At 37.9% G+C, this 24,668-nt stretch overlaps 1 protein-coding gene across 5 annotated transcripts in view; it reads right to left on the bottom strand.

The window, feature by feature from the left end:
• Nucleotides 1-24,668, bottom strand: part of STXBP5L (syntaxin binding protein 5 like) — a 465,182-nt gene that overhangs the window by 86,359 nt on the left and 354,155 nt on the right. For all 5 annotated transcript variants that reach the window (XM_023214416.3, XM_023214419.3, XM_023214418.3 and 2 more), the window contains one exon: nt 12,432-12,497. In XM_023214416.3, coding sequence (XP_023070184.1) covers nt 12,432-12,497 — 66 coding nt within the window. The remainder of the gene's footprint in view (nt 1-12,431; nt 12,498-24,668) is intronic.

The following is a 24,668-nucleotide window of genomic DNA, read 5'->3' as shown; positions in this document are numbered from 1 at the left end:
TAAACTAGAAGAAAGAGTATCAGTGACTGAAGATCAAATGAATGAAATGAAGCAAGAAGAGAAGTTTAGAGAAAAAAGAGTAAAAAGAAATGAACAAAGTCTCCAAGAAATATGGGATTATGTGAAAAGACCAAATCTGTGTCTGATTGGTGTGCTTGAAAGTGACGGGGAAAATGAAACCAAGTTGGAAAACACTCTGCAGGGTATCATCCAGGAGAACTTCCTCAACCTAGTAAGGCAAGCCAACATTCAAATTCAGGAAATACAGAGAACACCACAAAGATACTCCTCCAGAAGAGCAACTCCAAGACACATAACTGTCAGACTCACCAAAGTTGAAATGAAGGAAAAAATCTTAAGGGCAGCCAGAGAGAAAGGTCGGGTTACACACAAAGGGAAGCCCATCAGACTAACAGCAGATCTCTCAGCAGAGACTCTACAAGCCAGAAGAGAGTGGGAGTCAATATTCAACATTCTTAACGAAAAGAATTCTCAACCCAGAATTTCATATCCAGCCAAACTAAGTTTTATAAGTGAAGGAGAAATAAAATCCTTTACAGACAAGCAAATGCTTAGAGATTTTGTCACCACCAGGCCCACCCTACAAGAGATCCTGAAGGAAGCACTAAACATGGAAAGGAACAGGTACCAGCCATTGCAAAAACATGACAAAATGTAAAGTCCATTGATGCTAGGAAGACACTGCATCAACTAGCGAGCAAAATAACCAGCTAATATCATAATGACAGGATCAAGTTCACATATAACAATATTAACCTTAAACGTAAATGGACTAAATGGTCCAATTAAAAGACACAGACTGGCAAATTGGATAAAGAGTCAAGACACATCAGTTTGCTGTATTCAGGAGACCCATCTCACATGCAGAGACACACATAGGCTCAAAATAAAGGGATGGAGGAAGATCTACCAAGCAGATGGAAAACAAAAAAAACAGGGGTTGCAAACCTAGTCTCTGATGAAACAGACTTTAAATCATCAAAGATCAAAAGAGACAAAGAAGGCCATTACATAATGGGAAAGGGATCAATTCATCAGGAAGAGTTAACTATCCTAAACATATATGCACCCAATACAAGAACACCCAGATTCATAAAGCAAGTCCTTAGGGACTCACAAAGAGACTTGGACTCCCATACAATAATAATGGGAGACTTTAACACCCCACTGTCAAAATTAGACAGGTCAATGAGACAGAAAGTTAACAAGGATAAATAAGAGAGAAGAATCAAATAGACGCAATAAAAAAAATGATAACGGGGATACCACCACCGACCCCACAGAAATACAAACTACCATCAGAGAATACTATAAACACCTCTATACAAATAAACTAGAAAACCTAGAAAAAATAGATAATTTCCTGGACACTTACACTCTCCCAAGACTAAACCAGGAAGAAGTTGAATTCCTGAATAGACCAATAGCAGGCTCTGAAATTGAGGCAATAGTTAATAGCCTACCAACCATAAAGAGTCCAGGACCAGATGGATTCACAGTCGAATTCTACCAGAGGTACAAGGAAGAGTTGGTGCCATTCCTTCTGAAACTATTCCAATCAATAGAAAAAGAGGGACTTCTCCCTAACTCATTCCACGAGGCCAACATCATCCTGATACCAAAGCCTGACAGAGACACAACAAAAAAAAGAGAATTTTCAACCAATATCCCTGATGAACATCGATGCAAAAATCCTCAATAAAATACTGGCAAACCGGATCCAGCAGCACATCAAAAAGCTTATCCACCATGACCAAGTGGGCTTCATCCCTGGGATGCAAGGCTGGTTCAACATATGCAAATCAATAATGTAATCTAGCATATAAACAGAACCAAAGACAAAAACCACATGATTATCTGAATACATGCGGAAAAGGCCTTTGACAAAATTCAACACCCTTCATGCTAAAAACTCTCAATAAATTCAGTATTGATGGAACATATCTCAAAATAATAAGAGCTATTTATGACAAACAGCCAATGTCATATTGAATGGGAAAAAACTGGAAGCATTCCCTTTGAAAACTGGCACAAGACAGGGATGCCCTCTCTCACCACTCCTATTCAACATAGTGTTGTAAGTTCTGACTAGGGCACTCAGGCAAGAGAAAGAAATAAAGGGTGTTCGGTTAGGAAAAGAAGAAGTCAAATTGTCCCTGTTTGCAGATGACATGATTGTATATTTAGAAAACCCCATCGTCTCAGCCCAAAATCTACTTAAGCTCATAAGCAACTTCAGCAAAGTCTCAGGATACAAAATCAATGTGCAAAAATCACAAACATTCTTATACACCAGTAACAGACAAGCAGAGAGCCAAATCATGAATGAACTCCCATTCACAATAGCTTCAAAGAGAATAAAATACCTAGGAATCCAACTTACAAGGGATGTAAAGGACCTCTTCAAGGAGAACTACAAACCACTACTCAGTGAAATAAAAGAGGACACAAACAAATGGAAGAACATACCATGCTCATGGATAGGAAGAATCAATATTGTGAAAATGGCCATACTGCCCAAGGTAATTTATAGATTCAATGCCATCCCCATTAAGCTACCAATGACTTTCTTCACAGAATTGGAAAAAACTGCTTTAAAGTTCATATGGAACCAAAAAAGAGCCCATATTGCCAAGAAAACCCTAAGCCAAAAGAGCAAAGCTGAAGGCATCATGCTACCTGACTTCAAACTATATTACAAGGCTACAGTAACCAAAACAGCATGGTACTGGTACTAAAACAGAGATATAGACCAACGGAACAGAACAGAGCCCTCAGAAATAATACCACACATCTACAGCCATCTGATCTTTGACAAACCTGACAAAAACAAGAAATGGGGAAAAGATTCCCTATTTAATAAATGGTGCTGGGAAAATTTGCTAGCCATAAGTACAAAGCTGAAACTGGATACTTTCCTTGCTCCTAATATGAAAATTAATTCAAGATGGATTAGAGACTAAAATGTTAGACCTAAAACCATAAAAGCCCTAGAAGAAAACCTACGTAATACCATTCAGGACATAGGCATGGGCAAGGACTTCATGTCTAAAACACCAAAAGCAACAGCAACAAATGCAAAAATTGACAAATGGGATCTAATTAAACTAAAGAGCTTCTGCACAGCAAAAGAAACTACCATCAGAATGAACAGGCAACCTACAGAATGGGAGAAAATTGTTGCAATCTACTCATCAGACAAAGGGCTAATATCCAGAACCTATAAAGAACTCAAACAAATGTACAAGAAAAAAGCAAACAACCCCATCAAAAAGTGGGCAAAGGATATGAACAGACACTTCTCAAAAGAAGACATTCGTACAGCAAACAGACACATGAAAAAATGCTCATCATCACTAGCCATCAGAGAAATGCAAATCAAAACCACAATGAGATACCATCTTATATCAGTTAGAATGGCAATCATTAAAAAGTCAGGAAACAACAGGTGCTGGAGAGGATGTGGAGAAATAGGAACACTTTTACACTGTTGGTGTGACTATAAACTAGTTCAACCATTGTGGAAAACAGTGTGGTGATTCCTCAAGGATCTAGAACTAGAAATATCATTTGACCCAGCCATCCCATTACTGGATATATACCCAAAGGATTATAAATCATGCTGCTATAAAGACACATGCACACGTATGTTTATTGCAGCACTATTCACAATAGCAAACACTTGGAATCAACCCAAATGTCCATCTGTGACAGACTGGATTAAGAAAATGTGGCACATATACACCATGGAATACTATACAGCCATAAAAAAGGATGAATTTGTGTCCTTTTTAGGGACATGGATGCAGCTGTAAACCATCATTCTCAGCAAACTATCGCAAGAACAGAAAACCAAACACAGCATGTTCTCACTCATAGGTGGGAACTGAACAATGAGATCACTTGGACCCAGGAAGGGGAACATCACACACTGGGGCCTATTGTGGGGTGGGGACAGTGGGGAGGGATTGCATTAGGAGATATACCTAATGTAAATGACAAGTTAATGGGTACAGCACACCAACATGGCACATGCATACATACGTAACAAACCTGCACGTTGTGCACATGTACCCTAGAAATTAAAGTATAATAATTAAAAAAAATAAAAAATAAAAAAGGTATTTAAAAAAAGTGTGGTCATTGTGCGTTGTGGTGGTATTACTAAACCTGCTATAACATTAACAAAAGAAGAAACATCATAGGCAAAGGACTAAAAGCAGCATATCTACCAAAAATGGACAACAATTACATTAATTAATTATGAATTATTGAAAGCCTTATCAATGAGACTGGGAATAAGAAAAAAAGTCTACTTATATCACATCTATTCAACATTGTATTAAAGGGCCTAGCCAGTATTTTCCTTTAGAAGGAGAAAATGGAAGTTTCATTTTCACAAGGGACATACTTGGATATGTAGATAATCCAAAAGAATTTTACAAACTATAAGAATTAAGAAATAGATTTAGCAAATTTCCTGGATGCATGCTCGATATACAAAAATTAGGTGTATTTTCATATTCTAACTACAAATAATTAGAAAAAGACATAAAATTAACAATAATAGGAAAAAAACCACAAAGGAATAAATTTAATGAAAGATGTGCAAGATCTCTACCAAAAACCCCAATAATATTGCCAAAAGAAAGTATACACACATAGAGAGATAGTGAATGAAAAATTCAATATTGTTGAATATGTTAATTCTGCCCAGTTGATCTATAGATCCAGTGAAATCATAATAAAAATCTAAGCATGCTTGTATGTGAACTGACAAATTCTTTATAAAAGTTATATGAAAATACTGAAAGGTAGAACAGCTACAATGATCTTTTAAAAACTTTTTAAAATTATTATTATTATTATGTTTAATGAGATGGGATATCACTATGTTGCCTAGGCTAGTCTTCAAACTCATGGCCTCAAGTGATCCTCCCTCCTTGACCTCCCAAAGTGCTGGGATTACAGGCATGAGCCACTGTGCCTGGCCAGCTATAACAAAATTTGAAGTTAGGTACGTAAATTTGATATAAGATATTGAATTATATTTTATATTGAAGATTTACAATCATGGGAAAATATGATCAATGTAATATTTTAAGAATATTAATTTTACAACATGACATGGAAAATTAATCATAAAAGGTGCAGAGAGAAAATATAGACACCTACTAGAATATTTGTATGACACCACAGGTATGGGGCAATAAATACCTAAATTTGGCTGGTGTCAATGAGAATGCAAAAGGAAGAATAAACATATGAGACAATCTTTGCAATAAGACCAATAAAATAAGGATTAAAAATATATGACTAAAAGAAAAATGTACATAGGATATAACTAGATTATACATAGCCTAGATTCCTGAAGAATAAGAATAAAGAACTAACAACTTTTCAGGGATGGAATAAATTGAAGAAATGCTGCAATTTTAAATGAATTTCTACAAGTCCAAATTCACTGCTTTATAATGGCATTATTAAACTTCTGTAAATTTGTATAAAGTTCAAATTAAAATAATGTAAATAAAAATGAATTGAGGGGCAGTTCCAAGATGACTGAATAGGAACAGTCTGGAGCTCCCAGCATGAGTGATGCAGAAGATGGGCAATTTCTGCATTTCCAACTGAGGTACTGGGTTCATCTCACTGGGGCTTGTTGGACAGTGGGTGTAGGACAGTGAGTGCAGCTCACCAAGTGTGAGCTGGATCAGGGCAAGGCATCACCTCACCCGGGAAGCACAAGGGGTCAGGGAATTCCCTTTCCTAGCCAAGGGAAGCTGTGACAGATGGCACCTGGAAAATCGGGTCACCCCCACCCTAATACTGCGCTTTTCCAATGGTCTTAGCAAACGGCACACCAGGAGATTGTATCCCGCGCCTGACTTGGAGGGTCCCACGCCCATGAAGCCTCGCTCGTTGCTAGCACAGCAGTCAGAAATTGAACTGCAAGGTGGCAGTGAGGCTGGGGAGGGGCGCCTGCCATTGCTGAGGCTTGAGTAGGTAAACAAAGCAGCTGGGAAGCTTGAACTGAGTGGAGCCCACTGCAGCTCAAGGAGGCCTGCTGCCTCTATAGACTCCACCTCTGGGGGCAGGGCATAGCTGAACAAAAGGCAGCAGAAACCTCTGCAGACTTAACTGTCCCTGTCTGACAGCTTTGAAGACAGTAGTGGTTCTCCCAGTACGGAGTTTGAGATCTGAGAACGGACAGACTGCCTCCTCAAGTGGCTCCCTGACCACAAGGTAGCCTAACTGGGAGGCACCCCCCAGTAGGGGCAGACTGACACCTCACACAGCCGGGTACCCCTCTGAGATGAAGCTTCCAGAGGAACGATCAGGCAGCAACATTTGCTGTTTAGCAATATTCACTGTTCTGCAGCTGCTGCTGCTGATACACAGGCAAACAGGGTCTGGAGTGGACCTCCAGCAAACTCCAACAGACCTGCAGCTGAGGGTCCTGACTGTTAGAAGGAAAACTAACAAACAGAAAGGACATCCACACCAAAACCCCATTTGTACATCACTATCATCAAAGATCAAAGGTAGATAAAACCACAAAGATGGGGAATAAACAGAGAAGAAAGGCTGAAAATTCTAAAAATCACAGCACCTCTCTCCCTCCAAGGGAATGCAGCTCCTCACCAGCAATGGAACAAAGCTGGATGGAGAATGACTTTGACGAGTTGAGAGAAGAAGGCTTCAGAAGAGTAAACTTCTCTGAGCTAAAGGAGGAAGTTCTAACCCATCGCAAAGAAGCTAAAAACTTTGAAAAAAGATTAGACAAATGGCTAACTAGAATAACCAGTGTAGAGAAGTCCTTAATTCACCTGATGGAGCTGAAAACCATGGCATGAGAACTATATGATGAATGCACAAGCTTCAGTAGCCTATTCGATCAACTGGAAGAAAGGGTATCAGTGATTGAAGATCAAATGAATGAAATGAAGCGAGAAGAGAAGTTTAGAGAAAAAAGAGTAAAAAGAAATGAACAAACCTCCAAGAAATCTGGGACAATGTGAAAAGACCAAATCTACGTCTGTTTGGTGTACGTAAAAGTGATGGGGAGAATGGAACCAAGCTGGAAAACACTCTGTGGGATATTATCCAGGAGAACTTCCCCAACCTAGCAAGGCAGGCCAACATTCAAATTCAGGAAATACAGAGAACACCACAAAGATACTCCTCCAGAAGAGCAACTCCAAGACACATAATTGTCAGATTCACCAAAGTTGAAATGAAGGAAAAAATCTTAAGGGCAGCCAGAGAGAAAGGTCGAGTTACCCACAAAAGGAAGCCCATCAGACTAACAGCAGATCTCTTGGCAGAAACCCTACAAGCCAGAAGAGAGTGGGGGCCAATATTCAATATTTTTAAAGAATTTTTAACCCAGAATTTCACATCCAGCCAAACTAAGCTTCCTAAGTGAAGGAGAAATAAAATCCTTTACAGACAAGCAAATGCTTAGAGATTTTGTCACCACCAGGCCTGCCTTACAAGAGACCCTGAAGGAAGCCCTAAACATGGAAAGGAACAAGCGGTACCACCCACTGCAAAAACATGCCAAATTGTAAAGACCATCGATGCTAGGAAGAAACTTTATCAACTAATGAGCAAAATAATCAGTTAACATCATAATGACAGGATCAAATTCACACATAAAAATATTAACCTTAAACATAAATGGGCTAAATGCCCCAATTAAAAGACACAGACTGGCAAATTGGATAAAGAGTCAAGACTCATCAGTGTGCAGTATTCAGGAGACCCATCTCACATAGAGAGACACACATAGGCTCAAAATAAAGGGATGGAGGAAGATCTACCAAGCAAATGGAAAACAAAAAAAAGGCAGGGGTTGCAATCCCAGTCTCTGATAAAACAGACTTTAAACCAACAAAGATCAAAAAAGACAAAGATGGCCATTACATAATGGTAAAGGGATCAATTCAACAGGAAGAGCTAACTATCCTGAATATATATGCACCCAATACTGAAGCACTAAGATTCATAAAGCAAGTCCTTAGAGACCTATGAGGAGACTTAGACTGCCACACAATAATAATGGGAGACTTTAACACCCCACTGTCAATATTAGACATATCAATGCAACAGAAAGTTAAAAGGGATATCGAGGAATTGAACTCAGCTCTGCACCAAGTGGACCTAATAGACATCTACAGAACTCTCCACCCCAAATCAACAGAATAGACATTCTTCTCAGCACCACATTGCACTTATTCCAAAACTGACCACATAGTTGGAAGGAAAGCACTCCTCAGCAAATGTAAAAGAATAGAAATTATAACAAACTGTCTCTCAGACCACAGTGCAATCAAACTAGAACTCAGGATTAAGAAACTCAATCAAAACTGCTCAACTACATGGAAATTGAACAACCTGCTCCTGAATGACTACTGGGAACATAACGAAATGAAGGCAGAAATAAAGACGTTCTTTGAAATCAATGAGAGCAAAGACACAACATACCAGAATCTCAGGGACACATTTAAAGCAGTGTGTAGAGGGAAATGTACAGCACTAAATGCCCAGAAGAGAAAGCAGGAAAGATCTAAAACTGACACCCTAACATCATCATTAAAAGAACTAGAGAAGTAAGAGCAAACACATTCAAAAGCTAGCAGAAGACAAGAAATAACTAAGATCAGAGCAGAACTGAAGGAGATAGAGATACAAAAACCCTTCAAAAAATCAATGAATCCAGGAGCTGTTTTTTTGAAAAGATCAACAAAATCGATAGACCACTAGCAAGACTAATAAAGAAGAAAAGAGAGAAGAATCAAATAGATGCAATAACAAATGATAAAGGGGATATCACCACCGATCCTACAGAAATACAAACTACCACCAGAGAATAATATAAACACCTCTACACAAATAAACTAAAAAATCTAGAATAAATGGATAAATTCCTGGACACACACACCCTCCAAAGACTAAATCAGGAAGAAGTTGAATCCCTGAATAGACAAATAACAGGCTCTGAAATAGAGGCAATAATTAATAGCCTACCAACCAAAAAAAGTCCAGGACCAGATGGATTCACAGCTGAATTCTACCACAGGTTCAAGGAGGAGCTGGTACCATTCCTTCTGAAATTATTCCAATTTTTTATTCCAATTATTCCAAAAATTGGAATAATTTCAGAAGGAATGGTACCAGAGACACAACAAAAAAAGAGAATTTTAAACCAATATCCCGATGAACATCGATGCAAAAATCCTCAATAAAATACTGGCAAACCGAATCCAGCAGCACATCAAAAAGCTTATCCACCATCATCAAGTCTGCTCCATCCCTGGGATGCAAGGCTGGTTGAACATACACAAATCAATAAACGTAATCCAGCATATAAATGGAACCAAAGACAAAAACCACATGATTATCTCAATAGACGTAGAAAAGGTCTTTGACAAAATTCCACAGCCCTTTGTGCTAAAACTCTCAATAAATTAGGTATTGATGGGACATATCTCAAAATAATAAGAGTCTTTTATGACAAATCCACAGCCAATATCATAATGAATGGGCAAAAACTGGAAGCATTCCCTTTGAAAACAGGCACAAGATAGGAATGCTTTCTCTCACCACTCCTATTCAACATAGTGTTGGAAGTTCTGGTCAGGGCAATCAGGCAGGAGAAAGAAATAAAGGGTATTCAGTTATGAAAAGAGGAAGTCAAAATTGTCCCTGTTTGCAGATGACATGATTATATATTTAGAAAACCTCAACATCTCAATTCAAAATCTCCTTAAGCTGGTAAGCAACTTCAGCAAAGTCTCAGCATACAAAATCAATGTACAAAAATCACAGGCATTCTTATATGCCAATAACAGACAAACAGAGAGCCAAATCATGAGTGAACTCCCTTTCACAATTGCTTCAAAGAGAATAAAATACCTAGGAATCCAACTTATAAGGGATGTAAAGGACCCCTTCAAGAAGAACTACAAACCACTGCTCAATGAAATAAAAGAGGACACAAACAAATGGAAGAACATTCCATGCTCATGGATAGGAAGAATCAATATTGTGAAAATGGCCATACTGCCCAAGGTAATTTAGAGATTCAATGTCATCCCCATCAAGCTACCAATGACTTTCTTCACAGAATTGGAAAAAAAATACTTTAAAATTAATATGGAATCAAAAAAGAGTCCACATTGCCAAGACAATCCTAAAGAACAAAGCTGGAGGCATCATGCTATCTGACTTCAAACTATACTACAAGGTTACAGCAACCAAACAGCATGGTACTGGTACCAAAACAGAGGTTAGACCAATGGAACAGAACAGAGGCCTCAGAAATAACACCGCACATCTACAACCATCTGATCTTTGACAAACCTGACAAAAACAAGAAATGGGGAAAGGATTCCCTATTTAATAAATGGTGCTGGGAAAACTGGTTAGCCATATGTAGAAAGCTGAAACTGGATCCCTTCCTTACACCTTAAACAAAAATTAATTCAAGATCAATTAAACACTTAAATGTTAGACCTAAAACCATAAAAACCCTAGAAGAAAACCTAGGCAATACCATTCAGGACATAGGCATGGGCAAGGACTTCATGTCTAAAACACCAAAAGCAATGGCAACAAAAGCCAAAATTGACAAATGGCATCTAATTAAAGAGCTTTTGCACAGCAAAAGAAACTACCATCAGAGTGAACAGGCAACATACAGAATGGGAGAAAATTTTTGCAATCTACTCATCAAAGGGCTAATATCCAGAATCTACAAAGAACTCAAACAAATTTAGAAGAAGAAAAAAACAACCCCATCAAAAAGTGGATGAAGGATATGAACAGACACTTCTCAAAAGAAGACTTCTATGCAGCCAACAGACACATGAAAAAATGCTCATCATCACTCGCCATCAGAGAAACGCAAATCAAAACCACAATGATATACCATCTCACCCCAGTTAGAATGGTGATCATTAAAAAGTCAGGAAACAACAGGTGTTGGAGAGGATATGGAGAGATAGGAACACTTTTACACTGTCGGTGGGAGTGTAAACTGGTTCAACCACTGTGGAAGACAGTGTGGTGATTCCTCAAGGATCTAGAACTAGAAATACCATTTGACCCAGTCATCTCATTACTAAGTATAGACCCAAAAGATTATAAATCATGCTACTATAAAGACACATGCACACGTAGGTTTATTGTGGTACTATTCACTAGCAAAGACTTGGAACCAACCCAAATGTCCATCAATGATTGACTGGATTAAGAAATTGTGGCACATATACAACATGGAATACTATGCTGCCATGAAAAAGGATGAGTTCAAGTCCTTTGTAGGGACATGGATGAAGCTGGAAACCATCATTCTCAGCAAACTATCACAAGGACAAAAAACCAAACGCTGCCTGTTCTCACTCATAGGTGGGAATTGAACAATGAGAACACTTGGACACAGGAAGGGGAACATCACACACCGGGGCCTGTCCTGGGTTGGGGGATGGGCAAGGGATAGCATTAGGAGATATACCTAATGTAAATGACGAGTTAATGGGTGCAGTACACCAACATGGCACATGTATACATATGTAACAAACCTGCACATTGTGCACATGTACCCTAGAACTTAAAGTATAAAAATAATAAAAAATAATAAAAATAAAAATGAACTACAATTTCTTGTCTGTAGGAACAGATCTGTCATTCAGTAAAGACAAACCTAATTATCTTGGTGTTTAGAAACTTACACAAAACTATATATACATTATAGAAAAATCAGAATTATCAAATACATAAAAATTTAAAAAAACAGGCAAACCAGTCATAATCCCACCACCCAAAAATAACTATTAACTTTTTTTTTTTTTGACACATAGTACCTTAAAGATATATCCCTAGGAATCTTATTCTCACATTTTAAATATATTTTAATGGGTACACACTTTGTCTTGATGTTTTGCTTCATATCATATTCTATTATCATTTTTCTTTGTCAATGAATATACATGTTTCCAAACTGTGGTCCAGAGGAATGGTATCATTTGCTCCTGCATGTATACTGTATATTTCCCACTAATTCAGCTTTGGCCAGAGGATGATAAGTTTCTGTATATTACCAATTTTTATTTGATACTTGGTAAGCATTATTAATGTATCTGCAAAATAACTTTCCTTTAAAATGTCTTTTAAAGTGTTGCACTTATACTTCTGATCTTAATTTTATTTTGAGATAAAAGTGTTTTAAAAGACATTTATTCATATTTTGTATTTGGAATCAAATTTGCTTACAGTAAATTTAATGAATGGAATTACACCTAATTACTAAAATTACAAATTTCACATTATAAAGATAATGAAAATAAAGCAATAGATTACTCCAGTGAACTACCAGAAGCTTGAAAAATACCACTCATGTTTACCTGAGGTAGGAGACTTGCAGCGCTCAAGTTCTAGGGGAACTGGACTGTCATTCAATTCAGTTAAACCTGAAAATACAATGAAAAAAATGAGATAAATTTTCCTAGTCTTTTGTAGGTTATTCTAATTTCTTAATTCCTACAAGTTTAAAAGGCTTTTTTTTCCATGTGAAAACTACTTTACCATGTCCAAGTTATGTCAATTATTCTGAATTTTAAAAATATTTTTACTAATTTTTTTTTCTCTTTATAGAGATAGGGTCTCAGTATGTTGCCCAGGCTCATCTTGAACTCCTGGGCTCAAGCAATACTCCCACCTCAGCTACCCAAAGTGTTGGGATTACAGGTGTGAGCCAACATGTCTGGCCTGTTTTGAAAATTTGTTTAAACAAATGATACAGGAAAAAATAAGGAGCAGTAACCGATCGACACACAAGAGTATTTAAACATGGATGGCACAAACATATAAAATCCCTTTTTTACTATTTTTATAAGAAATAGTTACTTTAATAAATGACCCAATTTTATCTGAAAATAGATCATAAATAATAAGAATTAGAAGAGGTTTTAACAATACCTAATCAAATATCCTCTCAGGAGATATGATTATTGGCTTTTAAAAGATCTTTAAAAACTGCTACAAATTCTAAATTTTATATTTATTTATAAAAATGTAGTATTATATATTACATACTGTGTTTTGTTCAATAGTACAAATTCCTTATAATAAGCACTGTATTTTTCTCTTTCTCATATTTCTCAATTTTTATTCTGCCACTTTTCTGACAAATGCAACAGTAGACACAACAGATTAATAAACATTTTATAATTCTCTGTACTTGCCAATCTGTATTTATATAGTATTTGTAAAATGTTCTTCACTATGGTTTTTCTATCTTTGTTATAAAATCTCACAGACTTTCTTTTGTGAAATAAATATTCATAGTTTCTATTTTAATCTGTCTCCATGCTCAGAAACATTTGAGGGCTATTTTCAATGACTGAAATAATCTTTGTTCCTATTCTTTCCCATCACCCTCTTCTTTATACAATTTATAACAATAAGCTTGCGGTAGGTCCAAAAAAACCCAGAATTTTGAAACTGAAAGGTGCCTTGTGACAGCCTAGCCCAACTCTTGTGTTTTATAAGTGAGAAACTGTAACTTCAAAAAGTTTAAGCTATTTATTCAAAGTCAGAGAAGTCAATAACAGAGCTTGAAAAGGACACAGAACTCAGATTTTTACATACCATATTATTCTGCACTCATATTTCAATTGCTTATAGAGCATTGAATACCAACTCCAAAGCTTATTGTTTGCTCTATTTCTTACTTCATTGAACATTATTTTCAAGACTTTCAATTTAATGCTCATCCAATTTTAAATTTCTGTTTATTATCATAGTACACATAATATTTGCTGATATAAATGTTACCATTAATCTGGAAATAGATATTCATCAAACTAAACTATGTTGAACACAGTCTTAACCCTAGATATACAAATTAGATAGGAAAAAGTTTGACTAAATAAGCAATAAATGTTAATCCACAGAGTTGCTATAAGAGTTTTCCAGGCACTCCTTGAAAGTGTACTGACTTAAACAGGCTTTGCTATCTGACAGCAAATTAGAAACTGCAAGTTATAAAGAGGAGGAGGCTGCTAGAACTAGAAACATTAAGAAAAGTAAGGTGGAACAACAGTGAAAGAAAGGGCAGAGAAAGGAACTATAATGACTAGTGAGTGAGTGATCTGGGACCATTTAACAGAGGTAGGTGTTTTACAGATCTCTGAAAGGCTTTAAAGACATTACTGTAAGTTGAGTCAGTGAATCAAATCTATTGAATGGCTACTGTGCCACATGTTCTTTGTAGTAACAGTAATAACAGAAAGTGATATCTATTATTTTGTACGCAATCCTCTGCTAAATACTTTATATAAATTATCCTTTTCACACCTACCAATACAATGAGAGGGGTTATAATATTAACCCCATCATGCAGATAAGAAAACAAGGACGAAAGGTTATTTCATCAATTCTCCAAAGTTAAACAGCTAGGAGGTAGGATGGGATTTGGTCACTATAATATAGTTAGTAAGTAAGAAAGTATGATGTATATTTTAGAAAGAGTTTCATCAAAATTTTAAAATACAAAATTTGGTGGTTAAAGAGCTAAGCTCATTTGTCTGGAAAACAGCATCATTTCTATTTCTGTACTGTCTATTGATTCTATCATTTTCCCTAGCTCCTTCTGAATTCACCTACTTTCCTGATGAAGATAGGAACTGAACTGAATATGGATCTAACAATAATAGTAAAACTACTTCCATGTGCCAATATACAATGTGTCAAAACCCTAAAGCAAATACTTTTATAGTTATCATCATTAAATACTATATAGTTATTCAAAGCAATCATTATTTAAAAATAAACATTTTTTGGACTATGGAAGTAATGCTTTGTCCCTCTAGAAAACTTGGAAAATACAGAAAAGTGATGGAGGGGATTAAAAACTACACAATTTCATCATAACTTTGGCTTTTTTCTTCCTTCCTTTTTTTTTTTTGAAACAGAGTCTCCCTCTGTAGCCCAGGCTGGAATGCACTCGTGGGATCTCAGCTCACTACAACCTCCACCTCCTGGGTCTCAACCAATTCTCCTGCCTCAGCCTCTCAAGTAGCTGGGATTACAGGTGTGTGCCATCAAACCCAGCTAATTTTTATATTTTTAGTAGAGACAGGGTTTCACCATATTGGCCAGGCTGGTCTTGAACTCCTGACCTCAAGTGATCTGCCTGCCTTGGCCTCCCAAAGTGTTGGGATTAAAGGTGTAAGCCATCACGCCTGGCCCCTTCCATGATGGTTTTTAATCCAACAAAGACAGTTTCATATTCTGATTTCTCTAAATAACATTTATTTCATAAACAATTCCACCATTTAAAACATTTTATCAAATCATTATAAAGACATACCATACTTTTAACATTCCTCCATTGTGAAACATTTGGATTTTCCAATCTTTACTATACTAAATAATGCTACAACAAATATCTATATGTGAAAATCTTTGATTTGTTTTTGTTTTTCCTTTAAAGATTTCCATAATCTTTCCATTATGCTATGACAGGGGCTGGTCATTTTGCATTCTCCCTAGCAATTTACGGGAGTTCCAATTGCTCAATATCTCCACCAACACTAGGTAATACAGTCTCTTAAAATCTTAGTTCTTCTGGTCATAGTAGTATATTATTATGATTTTAAATTTCTCTGATGACTATTGATAGTTGGAACATTTTCATGTGCTTATTGGCTAATCATATATCTTCATGATCCTATTCAACTCTTTGGCTTATTTATGTTGGACTACTTACATTTGTGTTATGTAGTAGTAAGAATTCTTCATATATTTTAGGTAAGAATTTTAGTCAAAATAGGCATTGTGAATATTTTCTTACAGTATGTGATTTATCTTTTCATTTGCTTAATGGTGTTTTTCTTTTTCTTTTTTTTTTTTTTTTTACTTTTTTAAAATTATACTTTAAGTTCTAGGGTACATGTGCATAACGTGCAGATTTGTTACATATGTATACTTGTGCCATGTTAGTGAGCTGCACCCATCAACTCGTCAGCACCCATCAACTCATCATTTACATCAGGTATAACTCCCAATGCAATCCCTACCTCCTCCCCCCTCCCCATGATAGGCCCCGGTGTGTGATGTTCCCCTTCCCGAGTCCAAGTGATCTCATTGTTCAGTTCCCACCTATGAGTGAGAACATGTGGTGTTTGGTTGTCTGTTCTTGTGATAGTTTGCTAAGAATGATGGTTTCCAGCTGCATCCATGTCCCTACAAAGGATGCAAACTCATTCTTTTTTATGGCTGCATAGTATTCCATGGTGTATATGTGTCACATTTTCTTAATCCAGTCTGTCACAGATGGACATTTGGGTTGATTCCAAGTCTTTGCTATTGTGAATAGTGCCGCAATAAACATATGTGTGCATGTGTCTTAATAGCAGCATGATTTGTAATCCTTTGGGTATATACCCAGTAGTGGGATGGCTGGGTCATATGGTACATCTAGTTCTAGATCCTTGAGGAATTGCCATACTGTTTTCCACAATGGTTGAACTAGTTTACAATCCCACCAACAGCGTAAAAGTGTTGCTATTTCTCCACATCCTCTCCAACACCTGTTGTTTCCTGACTTTTTAATGACTGCGATTCTAACTGGTGTGAGATGGTATCTCATTGTGGTTTTGATTTGCATTTCTCTGATGGCGAGTGATGATGAGCATTTTTTCATGTGTCTGTTGGCTGTATGAATGTCTTCTTTTGAGAAATGTCTGTTCATATCCTTTGCCCACTTTTTGAAGGGGTTGTTTGTTTTTTCTTGTATATTTGTTTGAGTTCTTTGTAGATGCTGGATATTAGCCCTTTGTCAGATGAGTAGATTGCAAAAATTTTCTCCCATTCTGTAGGTTGCCTGTTCACTCTGATGGTAGTTTCTTTTGCTGTGCAGAAGCTCTTTAGTTTAATTAGATCCCATTTGTCAATTTTGGCTTTTGCTGCCATTGCTTTTGGTGTTTTAGACATGAAGTCCTTGCCCATGCCTATGTCTGAATGGTACTACCTAGGTTTTCTTCTAGGGTTTTTATGGTATTAGGTCTAACATTTAAGTCTCTAATCCATCTTGAATTAATCTTTGTATAAGGAGTAAGGAAAGGATCCAGTTTCAGCTTTCTAATTATGGCTAGCCAATTTTCCCAGCACCATTTATTAAACAGGGAATCCTTTCCCCATTTCTTGTTTCTCTGAGGTTTGTCAAAGATCAGATGGTTGTAGATGTGTGGTACTATTTCTGAGGACGCTGTTCTGTTCCATTGGTCTATATCTCTGTTTTGGTACCAGTACCATGCTGTTTTGGTTACTGTAGCCTTGTAGTATAGTTTGAAGTCAGGTAGCGTGACGCCTCCAGCTTTGTCCTTTTGACTTAGGATTGTCTTGGCAATGCGGGCTCTTTTTTGGTTCCATATGAACTTTAAAGCAGTTTTTTCCAATTCTGTGAAGAAACTCGTTGGTAGCTTGATGGGGATGGCATTGAATCTGTAAATTACCTTGGGCAGTATGGCCATTTTCACGATATTGATTCTTCCTATCCATGAGCATGGTATGTTCTTCCATTTGTTTGTGTTCTCTTTTATTTCACTGAGCAGTGGTTTGTAGTTCTCCTTGAAGAGGTCCTTTACATCCCTTGTAAGTTGGATTCCTAGGTATTTTATTATCTTTGAAGCAATTGTGAATGGAGGCTCATTCATGATTTGGCTCTCTGTCTGTTACTGGTGTATAAGAATGCTTGTGATTTTTGCACATTAATTTTGTATGCTGAGACTGTGCTGAAGTTGCTTATTAGCTTAAGGAGATTTTGCGCTGAGACAATGCGGTTTTCTAAATATACAATCATGTCATCTGCAAACAGGGACAATTTGACTTCTTCTTTACCTAACTGAATACCCTTGATTTCTTTCTCTTGCCTGATTGCCCTAGCCAGAACTTCCAACACTATGTTGAATAGGAGTGGTGAGAGAGGGCATCCCTGTCTTGTGCCAGTTTTCAATGGGAATTTTTCCAGTTTTTGCCCATTCAGTATGATATTAGCTGTGGGTTTATCATAAATAGCTCTTATTATTTTGAGGTACGTTCCATCAATACCGAATTTATTGAGCATTTTTAGCATGAAGGGCTGTTGAATTTTGTCAAAAGCCTTTTCTGCATCTATTGAGATAATCATGTGGTTCTTGTCTTTGGTTCTGTTTATATGCTGGATTACATTTATTGATTTGCGAATGTTGAACCAGCCTTGCATCCCAGGGATGAAGCCCACTTGATCATGGTGGATAAGCTTTTTGATGTGCTGCTGAATCCAGTTTGCCAGTATTTTATTGAGGATTTTTGCATCGATGTTCATCAGGGATATTGGTCTAAAATTCTCCTTTTTTGTTCTGTTTCTGCCAGGCTTTGGTATCAGGATGATGTTGGCCTCATAAAATGAGTTAGGGAGGAGTCCCTCTTTTTCTATTGATTGGAATAGTTTCAGAAGGAATGGTACCAGCTCCTCTTTGTACCTCTGGTAGAATTCAGCTATGAATCCATCTGGTCCTGGACTTTTTTTGGTTGGTAGGCTATTAATTATTGCCTCAATTTCAGAGCCTGCTATTGGTCTCTTCAGGGATTCAACTTCTTCCTGGTTTAGTCTTGGAAGAGTGTAAGTGTCCAGGAAATTATCCATTTCTTCTAGATTTTCCAGTTGATTTGCGTAGAGGTGTTTATAGTATTCTCTGATGGTAGTTTGTATTTCTGTGGGGTCGGTGGTGATATCCCCTTTATCATTTCTTATTGCATCTATTTGATTCCTCTGTCTTTTCTTCTTTATTAGTCTTGCTAGCGGTCTGTCAATTTTGTTCATCTTCTCAAAAAACCAACTCCTGGATTCATTGATTTTTTGGAGGGTTTTGCTCTTGCCTCTCTAGTTCTTTTTTTTTTTTTTTTTGAGACAGAGTCTTGCTGTGTCTCCTGGGCTGGAGTGCAGTGGCCGGATCTCAGCTCACTGCAAGCTCTGCCTCCTGGGTTCACGCCATTCTCCTGCCTCAGCCTCCGGAGTAGCTGGGACTATAGGCACCCGCCACCTCGCCTGGCTAGTTTTTTGTATTTTTAGTAGAGATGGGGTTTCACCGTGTTAGCCAGGATGGTCTCGATCTCCTGACCTCATGATCTGCCCGTCTCAGCCTCCCAAAGTGCTGGGATTACAGGCTTGAGCCACCGCGCCCGGCCTCCAGTTCTTTTAATTGTGATGTTAGAGTGTCAATTTTAGATCTTTCCAGCTTTCTCTTGTGGGCATTTAGTGCTATAAATTTCCCTCTACACACTGCTTAAATGTGTCCCAGAGATTCTGGTATGTTGTATCTTTGTTCTCATTGGTTTCAAAGAACATTTTTATTTCTGCCTTCATTTTGTTATGTACCCAGTAGTCATTCAGGAGCAGGTTGTTCAATTTCCATGTAGTTGAGTGGTTTTGATTGAGTTTCTTAGTCCTGAGTTCTAGTTTGATTGCACTGTGGTCTGAGAGACAGTTTGTTATAATTTCTGTTCTTTTACATTTGCTAAGGAGTGCTTTACTTCCAATTATGTGGTCAATTTTGGAATAAGTGCGATGTGGTGCTGAGAAGAATGTATATTCTGTTGATTTGGGGTGGAGAGTTCTATAGATGTCTATTAGGTCTGCTTGGTGCAGAGATGAGTTCAATTCCTGGATATCCTTGTTAACTTTCTGTCTCGTTGATCTGTCTAATGTTGACAGTGGAGTGTTGAAGGCTCCCATTATTATTGTATGGGAGTCTAAGTCTCTTTGTAAGTCTCTAAGGACTTGCTTTATGAATCTGGGTGCTCCTGTATTGGGTGCATATATATTTAGGATAGTTAGCTCTTCCTGTTGAATTGATCCCTTTACCATTATGTAATGGCCTTCTTTGTCTCTTGATCTTTGATAGTTTAAAGTCTGTTTTATCAGAGACTAGGATTGCAACCCCTGCTTTTTTTTTGTTCTCCATTTGCTTGGTAGATCTTCCTCCATCCCTTTATTTTGAGCCTATATATGTCTCTGCATGTGAGATGGGTCTCCTGAATACAGCAGACTGATGGGTCTTGACTCTTTATCCAGTTTGCCAGTCTGTGTCTTTTAATTGGGCCATTTAGTCCATTTACATTTAAGGTTAATATTGTTATGTGTGAACTTGATCCTGCCATTATGATATTAACTGGTTATTTTGCTCATTAGTTGATGCAGTTTCTTCCTAGCCTCAATGGTCTTTACATTTTGGCATGGTTTTGCAATGGCTGGTACCGGTTGTTCCTTTCCATGTTTAGGGCTTCCTTCAGGGTCTCTTGTAAGGCAGGCCTGGTGGTGACAAAATCTCTAAGCATTTGTTTATCTGTAAAGGATTTTATTTCTCCTTCACTGATGAAACTTAGTTTGGCTGGATATGAAATTCTGGGTTGAAAATCCTTTTCTTTAAGAATGTTGAATGTTGGCCCCCACTCTCTTCTGGCTTATAGAGTTTCTGCCGAGAGATCTGCTGTTAGTCTGATGGGCTTCCCTTTGTGGGTAACCCGACCTTTCTCTCTGGCTGCCCTTAAGATTTTTTCCTTCATTTCAACTTTGGTGAATCTGGCAATTATGTGTCTTGGAGTTGCTCTTCTAGAGGAGTATCTTTGTGGCGTTCTCTGTATTTCCTGAATTTGAATGTTGGCCTGCCCTACTAGGTTGGGGAAGTTCTCCTGGATGATATCCTGAAGAGTGTTTTCCAACTTGGTTCCATTTTCTTCCTCACTTTCAGGCACCCCAATCAGACGTAGATTTGGTCTTTTTACATAATCCCATACTTCTTGCAGGCTTTGTTCATTTCTTTTTCTTCTTTTTTCTTTTGGTTTCTCCTCGCTTCATTTCATTCATTTGATCCTCAATCACTGATACTCTTTCTTCCAGTTGATCGAGTCGGTTACTGAAGCTTGTGCATTTATCATGTATTTCTCGTGTCATGGTTTTCATCTCTGTCATTTCATTTATGACCTTCTCTGCATTAATTAGTCTAGCTGTCAATTCTTCCACTCTTTTTTCAAGATTTTTAGTTTCTTTGCGCTGGGTACATAATTCTTTCTTTAGCTCTGAGAAGTTTGATGGACTGAAGCCTTCTTCTCTCATCTCGTCAAAGTCATTCTCTGACCAGCTTTGATCCGTTGCTGGCGATGGGCTGCGCTCCTTTGCAGGGGGAGATACGCTCTTATTTTTTGAATTTCCAGCTTTTCTCTCCTGCTTTTTCCCCATCTTTGTGGTTTTATCTGCCTCTGGTCTTTGATGATGGTGACGTACTGATGGGGTTTTGGTATAGGTGTCCTTCCTGTTTGATAGTTTTCCTACTAACAGTCAGGCCCCTCAGCTGTAGGTCTGTTGGAGATTGCTTGAGGTCCACTCCAGACCGTTTGCCTGGGTATCAGCAGAGGTTGCAGAAGATAGAATATTGCTGAACAGTGTGTGTACCTGTCTGATTCTTACTTTGGAAGCTTCCTCTCTGGGGTGTACTCCACCCTGTGAGGTGTGGGGTGTCAGACTTCCCCTAGTGGGGGATGTCTCCCAGTTAGGCTACTCAGGGGTCAGGGACCCACTTAAGCAGGCAGTCTGTCCCCTCTCAGATCTCAACCTCCGTGTTGGGAGATCCACTGCTCTCTTCAAAGCTGTCAGACAGAGTCGTTTGCATCTGCACAGGTTTCTGCTGCTTTTTTTGTTGTTGTTATTTAGCTGTGCCCTGTCCCAGAGGTGGAGTCTACAGAGACAGGCAGGTTTCCTTGAGTTGCTGTGAGCTCCACCCAGTTCGAGCTTCCCAGCGGCTTTATTTACCTACTTAAGCCTCAGCAATGGTGGGCGCCTCTCCCCCAGCCTCGCTGCTGCCTTGCGGTTAGATGGCAGACTGCTGTGTTGGCAATGAGGGAGGCTCCGTGGGAGTGGGACCCTCCCAGCCAGGTGTGGGATATATTCTCCTGGTGTGCCCGTTTGCTTAAAGCGCAGTATCGGGGTGGGAGTTACCCGATTTTCCAGGTGTTGTGTGTCTCAGTTCCCCTGGCTAGGAAAAGGGATTCCCTTCCCCCTTGTGCTTCCCAGGTGAGATGATGCCTCGCCCTGCTTCAGCTCTCACTGGTTGGGCTGCAGCAGCTGACCAGCACCGATTGTCTGGCACTCCCTAGTGAGATGACCCTAGCACCTCAGTTGAAAATGCAGAAATCACCAGTCTTCTGTGTCGCTCGCCCTGGGAGTTCGAGACTGGAGCTGTTCCTATTCGGCCATCTTGCTCCAGGTAGCGTCGTGTTTTTCTTTTTTTTGAGACAGAGTCTTGCTCTGTTTCCCAGGCTGGAGTGCAGCAGGGCAATCTTGGCACACTGCAACCTTCACCTCCCGGGTACAAGTGATTCTCCTGCTTCAGCCTCCCAAGGAGCTGGGATTGCAGGTGTGGGCCACCGTGCCTGGCTAATTTTGATATTTTTAGTGGAGACATGGTTTCACCATGTTGGCCAGGCTGGTCTCCAACTCCTGACCTCCAGTGATCCACCTGCCTTGGTCTCCCAAGGAGCTAGGATTACAGGCATAAACCACCATGCCTGGCCCCCTTTTTTTTTTTTTTTGAGGTGGAGTCTCGCTCTGTTGCCCAGACTGGAGTACAATGGTGGGATCTCAGCTTACTGTAAGCTCCGCCTTCTGGGTTCATGCCATTCTCCTGCCTCAGCCTTTGGAGTAGAGTAGCTGGGACTACAGGCGCCCGCCACCACGCCCGGCTAATTTTTTGTATTTTTAGTATAGACGGGGTTTCACCGTGTTAGCCAGGTGGTCTCAATCTCCTCAAGATCTGTAATCTCGTGGTCTGCCCGCCTTGTGAGTCACTGTGCCCGGCCCACACCTGTCCTCTTAATAGTGTCTTTTGATGAGCAGAAATTTAATTTACTTTAAGAACAATTTATTATTTTTATTGTAATTTCTTTTTGATTCCTGTCTAAGTAGCCAGTGCCAAACCTATGGTCATGAAGATGTTATTCTTTGTTTTCTTCTAGAACTTTAAAAATGATTCGTTGTGACATGAAGTAGGGATTAAAGTTCATTTTTCCTCCTATTTGTTTGCCCAGTTGTTCCACTATTATTTGTTAAAAAAGACTTTCTTCATTGATTTTTATTGGTGCCTTTGTCAAAAACAAATTGGCCATAAATGTGTGGATCTATTACTGGACTTTTTATTTTGTAATGATTGGTTTGTCTTTTTTTCAATTACCACACTATCATAATTAATGTAGCTTCAAAGCACATCTTGAAATCAGGTAGTGAAGTTCTCCAATTTTGTTGTTCTTTTCCAAGAGTGTTTTAGTTATTCCAGATCCTTTGTATTTCCATATAAATTTTAGAATCACTTTCTCAAGTTCTACAAATAATTGTTAGATTTTTTTTTATAGGACTGTGATAAACATAGAGCTTAATTTGGTAGAATAAAGATCTTTTAAAAATTGAGTCTTCCAACCTGTAAACCTGGTATTCCCCTCCATTTAAATAATTTTTTAAATGTTTCTTTCTGCAATATTTTGGAGATTTTGGTATCGAGGTCTTCTATATAGCATTTTTCCAGTCATCTCATTCTTTTTTGATCTTCTGTCTAGTTATTGTATCTATTTTTAAAAGTGGAACTTTGAAATTTCCAACAATTATTGTTGAATTTATCTTTTTTATCGTGTTAGGCATTGCTTCACGTATTTGGTAACTCTGTTATTTGGGACATACATGTTGATAATTATATCATCTTGATTGATTGACACTTTTATCATTATAAAAGATCCCTTTTTATTCTAGTGACATTCTGCTTGCTTTAAAATCTATTTTTTCAAATGGTATTAGTATAGTAATTCTAGTTTTCTTATGGCTGTTGTTCATATGATCTTTTTCCATTCATTTTCAACCTATTTATACCTTTAAATCTAAAATCTCTCTCATAGACAGGATATAGTCAGATCTTCACTTTTTTAAAAAACAGTCTCACAATCTATATCTTTTGATTGGATTGTTTAATCCCTTAACATTTAATATTATTGATATATTTGGGTTACACTTGTCATTTTCCTTTTGGTTTTCTCTGTCTCATGTCTTTTTTTGATCCTCTAGTCCTCTTTCACTACTTTGTTTGGTATTAAGTGAATATTTTCTTGTGTGGCATTTCTTTCCTTTAATTAATCTTTCACCATATTTTCTGGAGTTTTCCTAGTGGAAAAACTTATCATATACATTAGAACTTACTGCATACATCTTATCGGAGTCTACTTCAGATGTATACTTACTTAATTCCAGTGAGATACAGAAATGTTCATTTTTAATAGCTGTATTCTCTCCTATGTGCTGTTATTGATATACAAATTAAATCTATACATTTTACAAACCAATAAAACATTATAATTACTACTTTATATAATTCTGTTTCTTTTATAAAAGCTAAGAAAAAGAAGAACAAGAATATATTTATAACTTTCTGATTTACCATTTTACCATTTGTTTTGTTTTGTTTTGTTTTGTTTTGAGATGGAGTCTCGCTCTGTCGCCCGGGCTGGAATGTAGTGGCCGCATTTTACCATTTTTTGTCCTCTTTATTTGTTCTGGTGAA

The sequence above is a fragment of the Piliocolobus tephrosceles genome, chromosome 2, assembly GCF_002776525.5.
Source record: "Piliocolobus tephrosceles isolate RC106 chromosome 2, ASM277652v3, whole genome shotgun sequence".
Lineage (NCBI taxonomy): Eukaryota > Metazoa > Chordata > Mammalia > Primates > Cercopithecidae > Piliocolobus > Piliocolobus tephrosceles.
Note: the sequence above shows the minus strand (reverse complement) of the source record. Positions and strands in the feature narration are given on the sequence as shown.